The sequence below is a fragment of the Phacochoerus africanus genome, chromosome 3 (genome assembly GCF_016906955.1).
Source record: "Phacochoerus africanus isolate WHEZ1 chromosome 3, ROS_Pafr_v1, whole genome shotgun sequence".
Classification (NCBI taxonomy): Eukaryota; Metazoa; Chordata; class Mammalia; order Artiodactyla; family Suidae; genus Phacochoerus; species Phacochoerus africanus.
In genome coordinates, this window is record NC_062546.1 from 57,930,802 (window position 1) to 57,951,539 (window position 20,738).

At 35.1% G+C, this 20,738-nt stretch overlaps 1 protein-coding gene across 33 annotated transcripts in view; it reads right to left on the reverse strand.

Moving 5' to 3' along the window:
• The window catches only part of PCM1 (pericentriolar material 1), a 106,701-nt gene that overhangs the window by 35,587 nt on the left and 50,376 nt on the right, over positions 1–20,738 (reverse strand). For 10 of the 33 annotated variants that reach the window (XM_047771835.1, XM_047771836.1, XM_047771834.1 and 7 more), the window contains 5 exons: positions 19,091–19,449; positions 10,520–10,684; positions 7,213–7,269; positions 4,753–4,925; positions 4,023–4,154 (listed from right to left, as the gene is read on the reverse strand). In XM_047771835.1, the coding sequence (XP_047627791.1) occupies positions 4,023–4,154; positions 4,753–4,925; positions 7,213–7,269; positions 10,520–10,684; positions 19,091–19,449 (886 nt within the window). Of the gene's footprint in view, positions 1–282; positions 780–4,022; positions 4,155–4,752; positions 4,926–7,212; positions 7,270–10,519; positions 10,685–19,090; positions 19,450–20,738 lie in introns of those variants that run through there. The other 23 variants (XM_047771841.1, XM_047771843.1, XM_047771840.1 and 20 more) reach the window with 4 other exon arrangements.

The window sequence follows — 20,738 nt, forward strand, 5'->3', positions numbered from 1 at the left end:
AAATTTAACATAGAAACTATGTATTTGCAAAAACTTAAAATTGTGATATAACAAAAGTTTAAAAGGGTGAGTACAGAGTCGCGGAGAATATTAAAATACTAAGTAACTTTGAAGAACACTTGTCTTTATGGAGATGAAAATAGTGAGCCAGCTACTAATTAAATTCTAACTTGGAAAAGTTAATATTATTCTGACACCCTCAGGTAAATTCTCCTATCTCCAAAATCTACCTTACTATGATATCTGGTTGTCTCATATTTGAAGAAAAACATGACAGCATCATTCATATTTTTTAAAATCAACTTTATTGAAATATAATTTACATACAATGCACCCATTAAATGTACATTTTGATGAGTTTCAAAAAATATATGCACTGATGCAATGACCTTTCCTAAGGATAAAGACCATTTCTATCAGGTCAGAGTTCTTTGTATGCTCTACAATCAATCTCCACTACACCCCACTCAGATGATTTCTATCACCACAGATTAACTTTACTCCTTATAGAACTTTATACAAATGGAACCATTCAGTATACACTCTTCGGTGTCTGGCTTCTTTCACTCAGTATGTTTCTGAAATTAATCCATGTTGTTGTGTGTTTCAGAAGTTCATTATTTTTAATGGCTGAATAGTATTCCATTTATGGATATACCACCGATTGCTTATCCATTTATCTGTTGATGTTCCAGTTTGAGGCTATCATGACTAAAGATGCTATGAACATTAGTGTACAAGTATTTGTGGATATGTTTTCATTTCTCTTGGATGAATACCTAGAAGAGAAATTGCTAGGTCACATGCCAAGTTTATGTTTAACTTATAAGAAACTGCCAAACTGCTTTCCAAAGTGGTTGTACAATTTTAACAATCCTACAAGCAGTGTGAGAATTCCAATTGCTCCAAATTCACACCAATACTTCTGTTAATTTTTTAAATGTCAGCCTTTCTAGTCAGTGTAAGGTAGTACCTCATGTAGCTTCCAACTGCACACTGACCATTTATATATCTTCTTTTGTGTGTGAAGCACATGTTCAAATCTCTGGCCCATTTTTTTTTTTTTAGTTGTTTGTCTTAAATTGAGTGGTAAAAGTTCTTTAGTCAGGATTTGTCTTTTATATAGTCATTTACCAGATATATGTACTATGACTATTTTTTTCCTAATAGCATTTTTTGAAAAGCAGAATGATTTTATTTTTATGAAGTCTGATTCATCACTTTTTTCTTTCATATTTAACACTGTATCCTATGAAATCTTTGCTTATGTCAAAAATCCTGAAGACTTCATTTTCTTTTAGAAGTTTCATAGTTTTAATTTTTTCAGGACTGTAAGTAGTTTCAAATTAATTGTTGTGTGTAGTGTGATAAGAAGGGAGTCTCGATTATATTTTGACTGTAACTCATTTCACAATTGTTTTCTCCTAGCTATTGATCTTTTAAATTATGAAATGAAAGGTTTGCCCCTGATTAAAGAAAATTCAGGCATTAAAGAAAGGCAACATGTTTTAAGAAATGGAACCACTTTGTTGTCTCTTCAAGTTTTACCTGAAGGTAGATGTGCCTTTTCCATTTTATAGCATCTGGAGTAGAAGGTGCAAATTGTTTCTCCCTCTTCCTAACCCTCAATTCCATGTCCTCTTTGACATATAATACCCAGATGCCTACTTCAATTCTCTCTTTTATGCTCTGGAAGGTGTGTGTAAAAACTCCATAAATGGAACTCAAAGGACCTGGGCCTAGGAATATGGGAGAATGAGACCCTGTATCCATCCAATACAGAAACCACTAGCCATGCAGCTATTTAAATTAAGTAAAATTTAAAATTTAGTTCCTTGGTCCCACTAGCCATATTTCAAGTGCTCAATAGCCACATGTGGCTAATGGGTACTATATTAGATGATGTGGATATAAAATATTTCCATTGCTGTAGAAAGTTCTACTGGACAGCACTGCTCTGGATCTGTGGATATGAACACTGGATGTTGTGCTACTGCTGTTGTTGATTAAATGATATTAGTTAGAAGAGGTCAACAGTTTTGTGCGAAAAATTAAAGAACTGATTTGGTCATTTAAAAGTAATACTAAATATAGTTATTTATGCCAAGTCGCCACGGTAATGGTCTGAATATTTGGGTCCCCTCCAAACTTCTATGTTGAAGCTTTAACTCCCAATGTGATAATACTAGGCAGTAGTGCCTTTGGGAAGTAATCAGATTTAGATGAGGTCATGAGAATGAAGTCCCCATGATGCCCCTTATAAGAGAAGGCAGAGGCATCAAAGCTTCTTCTCACCACAATGTGAGAATACAGGGGGTAGATGGCCATCTGCAAGCCAGGAAGTAGGCCCTCATCAAGAACCAAATCTGCTGGCACCATGATCTGGGACTTCCCAACCTCCAGAGCCATTGAGAAATAAATGTGTTTAATCCACTCAGCCTACAGTATTTTATTGTACGAGCCCAAGCCAGGACACCTACCCATTAAGTGTTACTGAATCTTTAAATTCTATTGAACTTTAAAACCCTGTCAATTTATCATAAACTATATAGTTCAATATTCAAAATTTATGTTGATGGTGCAAACCAATGGGCTCAAATCCTTTAAAATAATAGGGAGTAATACTGCCTATATGAAGTTTGGATAAAAAGAAAGACACTGGAGTTTAGGATATAAAATTACAAAAAAAAAGATTTCTAAGAACACGCACTCTTCACACTCTCTCAGTAAGTTATTTCAATGCCCAATCAACTTTAATATAACCCAGAATCTCTTATTTTTTTATGTATATAGCTGGACCACTTTTCATTTCTCACAAAAAAAAAGAGCACAATTTCCAATTAGTTAAAATAACAATCACAGGTAGCAATTAGTATAAATATAAATTAATTTATATTTGCTATTATTTATAATATTTATATATAATATTATTATTTATAAATATAATATTATATTTATAATATTTATATTTTGCACACAGGTTTATGTTCATAGTAATATAGGAGTCGGAGTCTGGTGAAGAAAGGCTTTCAGCAAAAAAGATGACTTGGGGAAGTATTGTTTTAAATGTGAGTAAAGTTAAGGAGCAAAAATTCAGAAAAAAAGTCCTCAATAGTTGCAAAGAAATTATTATGGAAGAGAAGATGCTCTTGTGAGAAAACACTATCTTTTTAGGAAAAAACTTATAATGTTACATTGACAACAGGAAGAAACACAGTAATATGCTTCCAACTCTGTATCTATAGCAGATTATTTGCTAATCAACTATGGCACTCTCATCCATGAATATCCAGGTGCTGAAGTTGGCATAAATAGAATGTACTTGCTATTCCAGGACCACGTATAATCCTTTACAACAGAATCAGGGTCTGAGCCTTTAAATAGGTGGTTTCCAAATACCTAGCATATTATCTCCTCAGTACCCTAGTAGTTTGCCATACAGTCATTCAATCCCCCAGGTATGGGGCAGGTGTTTTTTGGAGTACATATTTATGGTAGTTTCCTCACCAGACCCTTTTTCATTTCCAAACCCTTTTTACTTTACTCAAAATTTTCTTCATCAATTTCAATACATTATATTACATCTTCTCCCAGGGTTTCCATTGTCTAGGCTTACCTTCTAACCCAAAGACACAGTTTATCTATAATTTAGCTTGTACTTACTTACTCAATGGTTCTGTGATCTAATTCTATATGGTTTATTCAATGTCTTGATTAAACACAACACATTTTACTGAATGTCTGTTATGAGTCAACTCCCATGTTGGGCAAAGGAAATAAAAATAAAGCTATTTTAGACCTTGCAGCTTACCATTTATATATAATTTTTGGTGTTTGGCTGTTGTCAACTTCGACTGGACTTTATACCTCACCTCAAAGTACAGTAATACGCTATACTCAGCTTTTTAAAAAAGCTAAAAATCAACATATTATGTATACTCACAATTTATGACAACCTATTTAACTTTTGTTTGATGAATATTGAAATTACATCTACATTTTAATAATCATTATCAGCTTACATCATCAGTAGTAGCAAGGCTTTCACTGGGAGTAAGTTCTGAGTTTGATGCTATCCAAGTACCAGAATTCACCGACTTCACATTTTCCCCTTCTTTTTCATTGTTCTCAGAAATATGTCTGGATACAATGTCCTAAATAAGGAAATAAGATAGTTACTTATGAAAAACATTTATGTTTAATCACAAATTAAAAGTAGAAGTGAAGAATAAATGCAATACTCCTTACCCCACAGGTTAACTGTGACAAAGAAATAACATTTAAAACACTGAAAAATTGCTCAGAAAATTACTAAATCTAAAGCTACTTGAGTTACATAAGAAGACTTAAATAAAATGGCATGGAGGAGTTCCTGTTGTGGCTCAGCAGGTTAAGAATCCAACTAGTATCCATGAGGATTTGGGTTCAATCCCTGGCCTTGCTCAGTGGGTTAAAGATCCAGCATTGTTACAAGCTGTGGCATAGGTTCAGACGTGGCTCAGGTCCCACCTTGCTGTGTGGCTATGGTGTATGCCAGCAGCTGCAACTGTGATTTGACTCCTAGCCTGGGAACTTCCATATGCCACAGGTGTGGCCATAAAAAGAAAAAAGAACAAAAAAGGCAAGGCAACACATAAAAAACAGATCAAAATACTTATAGAACAAGAACACAGTTCAGTCTAAGAAAGCAAGCAGATATAATTGAAGAATGGCAACACCAAAGTAGGAAAAAGAAAGTTAAGTACCAGATACCTGCAATGCATATAAAGCCCTCTGTCTCAAGTAGTCTGTATTAAGTAGCTGAAGCTCATGGAAGAGTTCAATAAGAAAATGTGGACGAGATTCATTTTGAGAAATCAATGTAGCTACTTCAGAATAAATAGTATCCCTCAAAGCTTCAAACATGGAAAAATCACTCCCCGTTTCTGGAAGACAGAAAAGATCAGGAAGTTAATATTGATAAAATATGTTCCTATTTTATTAACTTGTATCATGACTCCCAACTTTTAATTACTTAAAAATCAGAACACATATAACTCTATTTCCAGACTTTTAAAAAAAGAATCTTAAAATTACCAAGGTAAAAATAATCTTTGAAATATCAAGATACGTGCTATTTATGAGAGAAATAACTACCTACTACTACTTAAACTTATTTCTCAATAATAAATATCTGGAAAATTTTATACATTTCACAGGAACAATCAGTGGTAACCTTCCAGCACTTGAACGAAGTTAGAAAATTCCAATAATTTTTTTTGGTAATATGAACTTTTTTACACAAAAGGAAATTTGTTTATTTTGTCAATGCTAAGAACAACACTGCTCCTACTTTAAGGTCTATCTAGTTAGGTCTACTAAATCTCATATTTCCACTATTGTGCCTACTGATGAAAAACTGAATTTGTAATTGTAACATAATTTTACTATAGTATTTCACTGATGCATTCAGTATAAGTTGGAGCAGCAATGACCCAAATGAAGTTTTCAGCTTCACAGAATCTAGCCATCACTATTATTTAGCAACAATTCTGCTGCATGTATTTGTTGGTAACACAGAATTAACATCCTTAAAGATACACAATCATATCTTAGCACAAATTATGAACTATTCCCATTTTGAGTTCTCTATGGAAAAAAAAAAAAACTCCAAGTGTTCTTCTAGTTATTAAAGTCTATAAACTTTCTAAAGCAATAGCAGAAGCAGAAGTCAGTAAATATTCAAAAATATTCAAGCTCCACAAAAATAGTGATAATTTCTAAGAAAGGAAATTTGAAATGTTGAGTATTTTAAAATATTATGCTTTCAAATATATATGCAAAGACCATTAAAATTTAATTCACTTTTTGCAAGATAGAAATTTTAAAAATGAAAAGCAAATGTGGTCTAATGAAAAAAACCTTCCATTAATTTACTAAGTAAATTAACATCCTCAGGTCTCAATTTCCATACATATAAAATAATTAGGATAAGAAATGCGTAACTTCCCTATCTTGCCTCATTTATGAGTATAAAAGAGGTTATACACTAAAATTCTTAATAGTTTTAAAATTTCAAATGTGATATGGTACTATAAAAATATTCATTATGAGCAGGAACCAAAACTATCTCTATAGAACATCTCTACTTACTGGAAAAATCCAGGTAAGAAAAATGTGGTAACACACAAATTTTCCCAATTTATACATTATATTGTATGTAGTGTGGTCAATTTTAGATAATTTTTTATTTCAAAGAATAAAGCATGATATCTTCCATACTTCTGTATGTGATAAAGTTATCAATCTAAATTATATGAGTGAAGATTAAATTATTCCCAAATAAAAATTATGCCAAACACATGCTTTATTCCCCCATCTATAACACAGAAGTAGAAGTTTTTGCCAGTCTCTCCTCTTGGACTAAAACACATTAGTTTAGGCTAGAAAAGTCTTTGTACTCAGTCCAATTCTCTGATTCCATCTTTTTATCCTACTTTCAGAGTTCTTTAGGACATGTCATTGATATATTTAGCTTTGTCTTGTTTTTTGTTTTTTTCTTTAAATTCCCCAAAAGGTTTGTAACAGGCTCTTCCTTTTCATGTCAGGGGGTATTAAAGAATATTTCCAATTCTAAATCATACAGAAACATATCTAATGAAAATTTATAATTTAAAGACAAAAATAGCATTCTGCAATTTTCTATGATCTTTATTTATCATGGTCTTTGCATGTCATAGTTATTTTTATTCAATGGTTTATTTTTTATACATGTTGACTAGTAAGGAAAAATTAGCAGCTACAACAAAAGTCATACATAATGCTTAACACTGTAAATCAGAGCTAGGAATAAAAATAACTATTTTGTTTCCAAAAAATATTTGTTTGTAAGCATTTAAGGAACAAAATAAATAACTTCAAATAAAATACTAAATTATAAAAAGGTTTTTCCCCCCTACATGAATGTGTTGGTTATATTACATATATTAACAGAAAATAAAAACAAGAAAAGTAGCCAATTTTACCAACCAACTAAAGAATTATAAATGAAAAGCTTCAGAATTTAATGAGTATGAATTCTCTTTCACTTTTACCAGCAAATGAGCAAATAACATACACACTAAACTAAATCTAAAAAAAAAAAAAAAAATCAGAACAATAAAACTAAGGACGTTTAGGACCAATGGAAAATTTCAACAAAAAAGTGGACACCAAAACTAAGCAGATTGTTACCTGGCGCTTCATTGCATGCATTTCTGTTAGACTGCTGTAGTATTCTCCTAGCATGTGCTGTAGGAAAGGGCAGACATAAGGATGAACATAAAATGTGTATGAATAGTAAAGACAGGGTCTAAAATATGAATAAGTGAATGGAGAAAAGAAATAAGCAAATTTTTAAAAAATTGTTTCCCTGAATTGAAATGTTATCACAAAGTATGGTTTATGCTCTATTCAAAAACAGTCTGTTCAGGGAAAATATCAAAAGGTTTTCCATAAACTTGAATTGATGTGGCTGGTGCTAACTATTGTAATAAACTTCTACCATTCACTCTTAGAAACTAATACATGAGGGGAAGCTTCCACAACTCCCAAGGGAGAAGAGGACTGTATAGGTCAATACCAGCAGCCATATATGCTACAATCTAATGATCATGGAACAAAAACTACTATTACATGCACGAAGAATATATATATTTAGGGTATTTAGGGTAAAGGTTAAAACTAAGTCTTTTTAGAAAAGAGGTATATTTGGAGTTCCCAATGTGGCTCAGTGGGTTAAGAACCCAACTAGTATCTATGAGGATGCAGGTTTGATCCTTGGCCTTGCTCAGTGAGTTAAGGATCCAGCACTGCCGCAGAATGTGGCTTGTATACGACCTTGCTGTGGCTGTGATGTAGGCCAGCAGATACAGCTCTAATTTAACCCCTAGCCTGGGAACTTCCATACGCCGCAGGTGTGGCCCAAAAAGGAAAGAAAAAAAAAAAAGAAGTATATTTACATTAATCAAATATTTTTTTAGTTTGCCAAAATTTGATAGTTATATTTTTCTAAGTTACAGTAAGAAGGTCTTAAGTACTTATGTCCAAGTATCAATTATTTAGATAAATGATATACAATTTATTAAGCCTGTCAATTCAGCTGCCCTTCCTCAACTGTTTTACTATTTGAAGTGATCACTATTTGATAAAGATAGTGAAAGAAGATGGTAATTATAAAAACTATGGTAAAATTCTGTGTCCTAACAAGAGAACTGATGTTTGACAAAAGCATCCTGGGCTTAACAGGAGACTGGGATTGAAACTTCAGTACCACTTGCTAGCAGTATGATCTGGGGAAAGTCATTTCAAAGTACAAATAAATGTGATGTTTCCGATTACAGAAATAATAAATACTCATTAAAACTTTTAGAAAAGATGGAGGTGTTTAAAAATGATAAAACCACTATGAACATTTTGATGCATTTTCTTCTGGTTTTTGTTTTTTTGTTTTTTGTTTTTATTGCCACACTCACAGTGTATGGAAATTCCCAGGCCAGGGACTGAATCCAAGCCACAGCTGTGACCTATGCTAGATCCTTTAACCCACTGTGCTAGGTGGGGGATCGAACCTGTGCCTCCACCACAACCTGATCTGCTGCAGTTGGATTCTTAACCCACAGTGCAAAAGCAGGAACTCCTCTTCTAGTTTCTTCAGCCAGATTTTTTTTTTAGAGTAAGGTTTTATTTATTTACTTATTTATTTAATTTATTTATTTCTTTTCTAGGGCCACACCTGTGGCATATGGAAGTTCCCAGACTAGGGGTCTAATAGGAGCTGTAGCTGCCCGCCTACACCAGAGCCACAGCAACGCGGGATCCGAGCCTCGTCTGTGACCTACACCACAGCTCATGGCAATGCTGGATCCTTAACCCACTGAGTGAGGCCAGGGATGGAACCTGCAACCTCATGGTTCCTAGTCAGATTCGTTAACCACTGAGCCATGATGGGAACTCCAAGATTTTTATTTAAAATAGTTAGAATCATGCTGTTCAGTCAACACAAAATCCCAATTTCTTCTTTTCACTTTTGTCTTCCTTGGGATAGATGCCTACAAGTACAACTACTGGGTTAAGGGCATGACTTTGTTTGAGAACAACTACCACTTTATATCACTGGCCCCTTATGAGCACTGGGAAAAAAACGGGTACTTCCCCCTCATCTGCAAAATGAAAATAAAACCAATTCACAGGATTATGAAACTCAAGTGCGATGAATAATTTGTTTAATTTGTAAACAGTAAGGCATAACACAAATGATTAGCCACTATTTTTATCATCTTCACCAAAGGTCTTATTGACAACTGAAAATTGAGAGTCCATATTTACTGTCTCTCTCTCCATATTGCTTTGAATTTACTTATTTTTTATAACTAAGGAAACTGCCAGTACTTATTGAAACTAAAGTGGTATCAAATATGTATGACTCCACTCATTCAATAAACACTCATCAAGTGCCCACCATATGTCAGGTACCCTGCTAACATTAAAGATACAAATATGAAGATATTATCTACTGTACTGCCCAGGGACTCAAAAAGTGATAGAGGCACTTAAACAGGTTCATATTATATAATGTGACACAGGCAACAAAAGAGTTTTCAGGCTATGACAGAAAAACAAAAAGGAGGAAGGGTAACCTATTCCAGGTTGGATTTGGATGCAATTCCAAAGTTACAGAATTAAGATTTTACTTGAGGTGTTCCCGTCATGGCACAGCAGAAATGAATCTGACTAGGAACCATGAGGTTGTGGGTTTGACCCCTGGCTTTGCTCAGTGGGTTAAGGATCCCGAGTTGCCATACGCTGTGGTGTAGGTCACAGATGCAGCTCGGATCTGATGTTGCTGTAGCTGTGGTGTAGGCCAGCAGCTGTAGCTCCAATTGGACCCCTAGCCTGGGAACTTCCATATGCCACCAGTGCGACCCTGAAAAGCAAAAAAAAAAAAAAATTTCACTTAAGAGTCTAGCAGAGAAAAGGGCTTGCAAAGAGCAAAAAGACCCTAAGGCAGAAAAGACAACTGCTGAAGTGAGAAACAGCATGATGGCTATGGGAAAAACTGCAATTGTGTACCACTGAAAGAGTCAAGTTCAAGACAGGGTAGTATGAAATGAATCTGGAAAGGCAGGAAAGAGCCAACCTCTATTGGCTTACAGACTTTCTCCTATAAGCATGGTAAAGCCCAAAGGTTTTAAGAAAGAGAATATGATTTTATATCAAATTATTATTCAGGTAATATTTTCAGAATTTCAAATCAGGAGTACCAAATTTATGTTAACTTTGTTCAAAATTTTATCAAAATGTGTCAAAAGATAGTACAATAACAATAAAAATTTTGTTTATATTTCTTAATTTCAATAACTGTGTACTGTAATCTCTATCATAAAATCTTGCATACGAAAGAAAAGTGTGATAGATCAATTTTGAAGCTTGTCTTAATATAGCTTTTCAAATCTAAGATGAAAAAAATCCTTAAATTAAAACAAACCAATAAAGAACATACCTGAAGATATTTCTGTAGACCTACTACATCTTATTACTTTTTCCAGTTGCTCATGATTCTTTCCGCTGAATACTTTTGCTTGAACAGGCTCTTCAGTCTGGGCTGAATGTCTGTTCCTACTTTTGCAAGGTTCACATGTGCTAGACATACTGGCACTTTCATACCCTTGAGTAAAAAAAGTGACAACTGTTATCAGTTGCAACTAACTCACACTGAAAGGGAAAATGATTTCCATAGTGAAGTAGTACAGGTAACTCAATTTAGAACACTGTGAAGGCCTAGTAAAAAAGGAAACAAAATAGTAATAATGCCTTGGAAATATCTTTGCAATTATCACTGGAGGCATGGGGTAACAATAAGAAATTCTAACACTCATTATCCTTTAATACTCCTCTCAATGAATACATCCCAATTCAAACTACATGCTAGACCTTATATAACCCATATTCTCTACTAGACTCCAAGTTAACAATTTTTCAATATTAGGAAATAAAAGAATCACATCTAATACATATAATATGTCCATGATTGACAGAAGAGTAAGAGACATTAAGTAATCAAATGCCTGCGTTTATATACCTTTTGTGTAATATGACTTCATTTAAAAAGTCTTCCCCATCCATCAGTTATACATATATTCTACTAAATCTTCCAAATTTCATTATTAATTTTTTTATGTATACCTTTGGTATCTAGCAAAGGTAGAAATTCAACTTTATTTTGTTCCACATGGACAGTTGGTTATACCTACCCCACCCTTTCCTACTTAATTAAAATTCAACCCTGGTCAATATACTGAATCTCCATACATATTGGGTTTTATTTCTGGGCATCACATCTGGTAAATTATCTACTCCAATGCATTTCCTTTTAGCCACAGAAAAGAAAGTGTGTTTAAACATCTGGTAAGGCAAGTCCTACTTAGCTTCTTAGCTATTTTTGGACATCTACCCTTTCACATAAGCTCTGAGATTTTTTTTCCCCTCAATTTCAGAAATAATCCATGAGGATTCAAAATGGAATCAATTAAAAATATTAATTTGAGAGAATTGATATTGAATAATTTTATACGATCTTAGGATCTAATTTAAGTACATGGTTATGTTTTTACATTTGCTTAAGCTTACTCTGTGTTCTTCAAAAAAGTTTTTTAAGAACTAGTGCATTCTTTGTTAAATTTATTCCTAAGGATTTTTTGCCCTAATAGCTTTGGATACTACTTTGAAAAGAGTATTTTCATTTCTAATGAGTATTATTAACATAGAAAAAAGTTTGCACATTTATTTCATAACTACTTTATTGATCTAGGTAATTATTTTCCAGCATCTCTGGGCTCAATTAGAAAAAAACATAAAATTTGTTTCCCTGCTTTTCAAATATCTATTCCACTTCTTCAATTTGTCGTAATTCCCAAACAATGCTAATGTTGGAGGTAGAGAGGGAATGCCTGTTAACTCCTAATTTTGATAAAGATATTTCAAAGGGAATGTTTTCATTTACAATGATGCTTAATTGGCACTAGAGCTAACAAGCTTTATAATATCTAAATAACTGCCTTCTTAGGTGTATTTTCATTAGAATTAACTTAAAATTTTATGTAATCTACTGCTATGATATGACTTGATATGATATGTCCTGCAATGTGGTTGATAAGCTGACAAGATTTTCTGGTAACAAACCACGATTACATTTCTATAATAAAACCTACTGACGAAAGTCTGCTATTCTTTTGATATATTAGCAGATTAAATTTGCTAATACTTTACTTTCAAATTTATATTAATAACTGATATTAAACTACTGCTTTCTTTATTGAACTGTTACCTCTCCTTTTTACCTTCCCCTATATAAAGGTCTCTACCTGATTCATATGTTGTTTCTATGGTTTTCTTCAGATAGGCTACACCGTATCTTCTTTTCATCTACACAGATGAAGAGTCCCTTGTCTGAGAATAGGGTTCTTGAGTTGCAGTTCTTTTTGTCCATGAATGGATGTTATTTCACTTTCTTCCACTTTTTTATGTTGTAAGATTATGTGATGTCAGCTTGGTTTTTTCCAGTCAAGCTGATTATTAACTGATTATTTCAATCTAGAAACTTAGAAGATCTTTACTTTTTCCTTGGAATTGAAGAACTATATCAGAATATACATAGGGGGAAGGGGTGTATCTTTCCTTTCTTGCTCCTGGCTGGGCAACAGTCAACTATTTTGAATTGCAGTCTTGAGTCTTTCTTCATTAAAGATTTCTCTTTGTTATTTAATTATTGCCTCTCCACCTGTTTTTGTTTTGTTTTTTCCCCTCCCTTAGAATTCCTGATATATCAGATCTCCAAGATTTGACCTTAAGCTTCTAATCATTTTCCTCTTGGTTTTATCTCTTATTACTTTTTATTCTATGTCTAATGTCTATGTCTAATGACACAGGTCTTCCCCTCAATTATCTAGGCCAGTAATTTAGAACTTAATAGCATTCACCTTCTTTTTCAAATAATCTAAACATTAAATGTGAAAATCATTTTTCCAAGTTCTAAAGAATTTACAATTCGATCTGTTTTTAAAAATAATTTAATCTGGTTAAGTATTATTATTTTACTAAAATATTTCCTTCAATAACTGTTTTTACTAGATTTTACCTTTTTCAGTGGTCTGCTTCTATGTCTTTTCTCTGGCTGCTATTCCCTTTTATGTGCACTGTTACAGTCACTGGGTTAGTCAGGACACTTATGGACCCTTAAGGTTGGACCCAAGTCCTGGGCAGCTTTAATGGTGAGGATGCTTGGAAGTTTCATGCCCACAACGAAAGAGACGCTCTGCCTAGCAAATTGTCAGCCTCCCATCAAGTCAGTAAGAGGAAGCCTCTTGACTCCTCAGTCTGCTCAGCCACAAAAGTATATGTTCTACCACATTCAGGGGAGAGAGGATGCCACCTACTTGTTCAATGATACCCTTTCCCAGTAGCAGGAAAAGACTGCCACTCATGTAAGGGAGGGAGGTGTCCTACCCATGGCTGGAGGGGTACCATGGATCTCCTCAAAGCAAGTGTTTGCCCTAGATGCTCTCTAAAGAGAACCTATAGCCTTGCTGCTTACATTTCCAGACCACAGCAACCCCTCTGCTGATAACAAGTTCCCAATATCAAGTTAGTCTGTGATATCCTATATTATAGTCAGCTTCCCTGTCTTTTCCTAAGACCTCATTCAAGTTAGGACCTCGTCATCTCCTATCTTGGGTACTGCTTTCTTTGTTGGCCTCTCAGACTCTCTAGTCACTCTCATTCATTTTGCATGAAACTTACTGGGAAAAAAGCCCTCTTGGTTACTTCTGACTTTTACATAAGACAGGGTCCAACAGCAAACGATATGATGGCCAAAAGTAACATGTAAAATGATATGAACTGCCTTGAAGAAAATCAAGTATGTTATTCTAACAAGAACATTTATGCAAATGGAATTAAGCCTATGACTGATGTTACTAAATCATGCAAAAGGTGCTGAATAAATACTAATCAAGATTAAAATATATATTACACAACACACAAAATTCTCTTTAGGGAGCCCCAGTTTTTTCTAAAAAAAAAACAAAACAAAAACAAAACTCCAGTTACCCTCCAAACAGCTGAAACTATAGAAGCATGCTATAATTATTAAGATGCTATAAAAAGAAGAAAAAAGCATGGTTTTACATGAGTTCCACATTAAAAACATCAAGGGCTATTTAGATTTCCAAAGTTAAGGTACTACTGTTGCTCAGTTTTTCTTTGGGGTACTTTAATAGCAATACTCCAGGGAGAGTAGGAAATTCAATGAAAGTTAGTAATACTTCAGAGTAACACTTGCCAGGCCAGCTGATACAACAATAACAATGACAATACACGATGTTCATTGCTGTAAGGGGATTATCTCCTATCTCACTTCATCATTACTTGCCTTACCCGCTTTGTTTTTCTCAGCATGAGTGGCTGATAACAGTTTAGAAAAAAACAGTATTTTTAGTTGTGTCTCCACTGTAGGCAACAGCTGCGTCATGGCACCATGGAGACCTTCCATGTATCCACAGGCCACACAGGTAAGGATTGAACCCCTACTGAATCCAAGTCTTGGCAGAAGTTGGCAGAAGGCCTTATAATCACTGGAAGGCTGTCAAGGGAGAACTTGCTCATCCACCTTCTCCTGGGTTCTGATGAAACACGAGACTATTTCACCTCCGCGAGGGCACATCTCCATCCCATACAGCAGTACTGGCTCCTCAGCTACTCAGTGTCCCACTACTCACACTGCAGCTGTCACCTGGCCCTTCCTGTTTTACTGTTGCCCTTGTAGTAAGTGGAATAAGGGGCACAGGGAGCTGGCACCTCTGGCTGTTTTTCCTTTCTGTGCCTTAGAAAGTAATAAACTCTCTGAATCTAAAAAGGGCTGTTTTTTAACTGGTCACATCTGTCAGGCCTTGCCTGGCTTAATGCTAGACGTCCATTTTAACTCAATCTTCATTAGTTAGCAACAAGAGTGGAAGAAGGGGAAAAAATGAAGATTCAGGGCTGGCTAGAACTCAAGGGGTCAGTGCATTAACAGTTCCATCCAATTTCCCAAGAAAGAATGGGCACCTCTCTAGCCTGGTAGAGCATGGCCAGATTATGGGTCTCATAACCAGGGGATAGGTCTGATAACTCAAACACGCAGCAAGGCAAGAAATCATGCTGAACTCATCAAGTCTGAATCTGAACCAAAGTTTAAAAGATGATTAACACATCATTGTAAAATGTTACTACAATAATATGTATCTTTACACATAAAGACCTTTGAAAGATTACCATCATTGGGAAACAACTTTAAATGAAGATTTTAGCATGCTACTTCTGAAAGACTGTCAGCATGTGCAAAAAACACACAGACAGTTCAGGCTAGTAAATCTGGGGTAGTACAATAGGCTGTACTCTCTCTCTCTCAAGATAGCAACTTAAGTCCTTCAGTGCTGGTCTATCTGTCATACACTATTTCCTTCCCCAGTTCTCTTCTCTTCTCGCTTCATCCTGACTCTATGCTAGTTTTCTTATTGCCACTACAATTTGGAATGCTTTCCAATATTCTGTTGCTCTCCATTCCTACCTCCTTTAAGACAGAGTAAACATTCTTCTTCTAAGAATAGCTATTCCTATACCATAAAGAGAATAAAAGCAACATAAATAAGTGGTCTAGCTCAGCACTTCTCAGACTTTAATATGCATATATTCATATTAAAACATCTGGAATTTTACTAACATGCATATTGAAAAACAATGCATACTATTTCAGTTGGTATAAGGTAAGACCCAAGAGTCTGCATTTCTAATAAGCTCCCAGATGATGGCGATGCTGCTTGTCTATGGTTCACATTTTGAATAGCAAGGATTTTGCTACATATTATTCTGACTCTGCAGATATTAGTTTGGTTCTGCTATCAGGTCTTTTATCTTTGTGTGTGCGCCTTAAGGTGCTCTCAATGACAGACGGCCTTAGATGTCTCTTTAACAAATGTGAATGTATGTTTTTGGGAAGTATTTTTACTTAAATATGAGAGAAGCAAGCAAACAGATTAGAATGTCAATATTTGCCTTAAAAAAAAAAGAAAAAAGCTGAACTGTGTATCTGGAACTATAATTCTTCAGAATAAAGGAGTTTCAAAAATACAAATAAACCAGGATTTCTAGGCTCAGGAAGACATGGCCATATGTTGGCTAAGAGTCCTCTAAGAGCCTGCTACTCAAAGTGTAGCCCACAGTCTACATCATCAATATTGGTCAACAATGGGAGTTCCCATTGTGGTGCAGTGGAAATGAATCTGACTAGTATCCATGAGGACTTGGGTTTGATCCCTGGCGACATTCAGTGGGTTAAGGAGCCAGCATTGTCGTGACTTGTGGTATAGGTCACAGATGCAGCTTGGATCCTTTGTTGCTGTGGCTGTGGTGTATGTTGGCAACTGTAGCTCCAATTCAACCCCTAAACCAGGAACCTCCACATGCCCTGGGGGGTGCGGCCCTAAAAAAAATATTGGTCAACAATGCACAGGAGCTTATTAAAAACAGATTACCAGGTCCTTCTCCAGAATGATTGGATCATAATTTCCAAGGAGATTTGTATGAAATATTAAGAAGCACTGCCATAGCACACTCAAATTAATTTACTGAAAGAGAGAATGCTGGGCTAACAAATGTTAGTTTCTTTTCATTTATGCATATGATAAAAAGCATTTTTGTGCTGTGGGCATGGGCAAAAAGGCATTTTTGTGGAGCAGTACTAGGAGAAAAAAAAAAATCACACAGTTACCCAGAGGGCCTCTCTCAAAATGGTCATTATCTAAGTAAATGTTCTCTAGTGGCACCAAGAGTGATCATGGAGAAGACACAGTAGTTGTATTTTCATTCATTTGAATAGTTTGGGATCACTGACTAATCTACTAAGTAAATCAACTCCTTCCAAAGCTATGGAACTGAAAACTTATTTCACAGATGATAAGGTATATGCTGTGAAAAATGTTACCCCTGTTCAAATCTGCTTATTTTTTTTATTAACTCAAATGAATTTATCACATCTGTAGTTGTATAATCATAACAATCCAATTTCACAGGATTTCCATCTCACAAATCTGCTTGTTTAAATGTCAAATCAGATTCTACATATGAGAGGAGGGGTAGGAGCCAAGGATTTTAGGGTACATGAAGTACTGAAATTAAAAGAAAAAAAAAAGTACATGTATTCTTTTTTATATCCATGGTTTTCATCAGATTTTTCAAGGGCACCATTATCCCAAAATGGTTGCAATGAATGCTGTCAAAGTTTACAAGTGGAGGGTTTTTTTTGGCTGTGTCTGTGGCTGCACTTGAGTCAGGAATCAAACCTGCTAGAGTGAATTATTTATTGCAGAGTTTCCCAGAGCCTTTACTTTATTAAACTTATATGTATTGTGAGCTTCCAAGAGGAGTTAGCTGAGAGTAGTGAGTTTTTCAACTTCTCTGATTATAAGACTAGAATATTTTCTTAAGCACCAAATATATCTCCTTGAACACAGAACCACCTTTCAAGGCCATAATCAAGAGGTGTCCCTTGTAAACTGCAAGGAGGATCTTTTAGCTCTTAATATTCCAGATTTTAGCTAATAAATCTATTTTTAACCTAGTGTTAGACTTCAGCAAAATTTTCAAAAATCACAGAAAATTTTTTTAAAAAGTGGCATTTAGTTAACGCTATAAAGAGAACTCTGATGACAAGATTCAATAAGATTCAATAAAATATGGGTTAATGTTTTACCATATCAACTAAGGTTCAACTCCTAAAGGATTAAGAGCAAACTTGTCTTAAAAGTGATTTCAGGAGTTCCCATTGTGGCTCAGTGGTTAATGAATCTGACTAGGAACCATGAGGCTGTGGGTTCGATCCCTGGCCTCGCTCAGTGGGTTAAGGATCCGATATTGCCGTGAGCTGTGGTGTAGGTTGAAAACGTGGTTCGGATCCTGTGTTGCTGTGGCTCTGGCGTAGGCCAGTGGCTACAGCTCCAATTAGACCCCTAGTCTGGGAATCTCCATATGCTATGGGTGCAGCCCTAGAAAAGGCAAAAAGACAAAAACAAAACAAAACAAAACAGTGACTTCAGGAGTTCCTGTTGTAGCGCAGCAGAAGCGAATCTGACTAGGAACCATGAGGTTGTGGGTTCTATTCCTGGCCTTGCTCAGTGGGTTAAGGATCAGGGGTTGCCGTAAGCTGTGGTGTAGGTTACAGATGCAGCTAGGATCCTGCGTTGCTCTGACTGTGGCGTGTAGGACGGCAGCTGTAGCTCCAATTTGACCCCTAGCCTGGGAACCTCCATATGCCATGGGTATGGTCCTAAAAAGCAAAAAAAAGAGGGGGGGGGGGATTTAATCTATATGATATTCAAATATTCAAAAATCGCAGTGCAGCTAGAGGCCCACATTTCTTTAAATTTAATCTATCAAGGATCTAGCCAGAAGTCACGAATAAAGTTTTGCATGTAATATTAAACAAGAGAACAGTAAAACTTCAGAGCTCATAGGAACTACATAAATAGGAAACATAAAAAGCTTTAAGGGAGTTCCCATCATGGCTCAGTGGTTAATGAATCCGACTAGGAACCATGAGGTTGTGGGTTTGATCCCTGGCCTTGCTCTGTGGGTTAAGGATCCAACGTTGCCATGAGCCGTGGTGTAGGTTGCAGACGTGGCTTGGATCCCACGTTGCTGTGGCTGTGGCATAGGCCGGTGGCTACAGCTCCAATTCAACCGCTGGCCTGGGAACCTCCATATGCTGCGAGTGCGGCCCTAGAAATGGCAAAAAGACAAAAAAAAAAAAAAGCTTTAAGAATCACAAAAAAGAATCCCATGTTTTAAAATATCTACATTAAACCCTACTTGATAAATTTGATTTAAAAATTCTTCAAATATAATTAAAAAACGACTTTGTCTAAGTAGGTCTTGAACAGTGCCTACTCACCTAGGGCACAATGAAATTACACATGTCAAATTCAAGAGCAAGGTTACTAATATTTATGATGATCACTATTCAACAAAATTCAAGACTTACCAATATTTTTAACTCTGCCTTTCAGCTGAGTAGAATGCTTCTTCTTACTCTTCGATTTGGGAGTTTTATCTTTAGATGCCAGGCTGGCCTGTGCAGATGCTTTTCTTGTCTTGAATGTTTTAGTTATTGTTGCTGGATCTACTGGATCAGGCATACTGCTAAAGCTTTCTAAAGACTCTTCATCAAAGTGGCGTCTTCTCCTACTGGTATCTAACTGATTTTTACGATTACTATTTGTTGTTTTCTCTACAGACACTGCAAATCCAGTCTTGATAAATGGTTTTTCTGCTTCACCTTCTTGGTCATATAACCATGGTGTCCTACTGTTCTCGACCTCCTCTTCAGGCTGTTTTTGATTCCTTATCAATGAAAATAATTTTTTACACATTACAATGATATATTTCTATGTCTACTGAAACTCCAGATATACTTAATTTATAGTCTACTAGTAGATTCAGGTAAATAAAATTGTCCAAAGACTATAACTATATTCCCACAAAATGTACATTAAACATGAAAATATTACACAACCTAATGTACTAAATAACTTTAAGCTTTAATTTTGGATCTTTCTCATGCAAGCACTTTCACCAATGAAAGTTCCAAACCCAAAGATCCAGCATACATGATGGAAAAGAGTAGAAAAGAAAAAAAATCAAAGGAGTATGAGACATACAAGGAAAAAAATAAACTTGGAGAAACAGCTGAAAAAGAACCGTAAATAGAGAGTTTAGAAACATACATGGATCTGTCACCTAAAGCAGTTCAAATACAACCACAATTTGGTGAAAACAGTCGGTCATGCAACCAGTTAATTTACTTCTCTGTACGTTAAGTCTAATTTAGCTCTGTTAGTATCATTTTCCAAATTTTATCTTTTACATATTGGCCTCCTTTAACATGTTAATAGATATACACTGGTTGTCTAAATTTGGAAAAAAAATAGTCAAAACAAAGCTAAACAGGTCTGCAGTATTTCTCATAACTTTTAATATGCCAATGTACTTTATAAATGTCTTAGAAGGGAACACAAGAGAATAAGATGTCCAAAACTATTTATTACAGAACCTGACATGGACAACAGAGTTTCTAAGAATATAATTTGGGAAAAACTGTCTTATAGGGATGAACTCAAGACGAAGATGGCTTGTATTCAGGCTGTTGCATGTTTCTGTATGCCCTGAGAGTTAAATGACCTTTATATTCTCAAATGGTTGAAAAAAATTTAAAAGGAGAAAAATAGTTTTGTGATACATGAAAATGATATAAAATTCAAATTTCATTTCCCATAAATCAAGTGTTATTGGAACATAGTAATTCATCTGTTCACATATTGTTTATAACCACTTTGTGCAAAACGGCAGAGATAAATGGTTACGACAGATACTATGGTCTGCAATATTTACTATTTACTATTTCCTTTACAGGAAAAGTTTTCTGACCCCAGCTCAAGACTATAATGTTTCATCTGACCTCTTGTTATCTCCAGCCATTTAATTCAAGGAACCTATAATAGTTGAAATCTTAGGAGGAAATAAGGTCTAATTTGAAGTAGATTGAATACCTAAAGTAACAGCAGATACCCAGATCCATCCATTTTTTTTTTAAACTAACAATTATGTAAAATATGAATAACAATGAAGCAGGG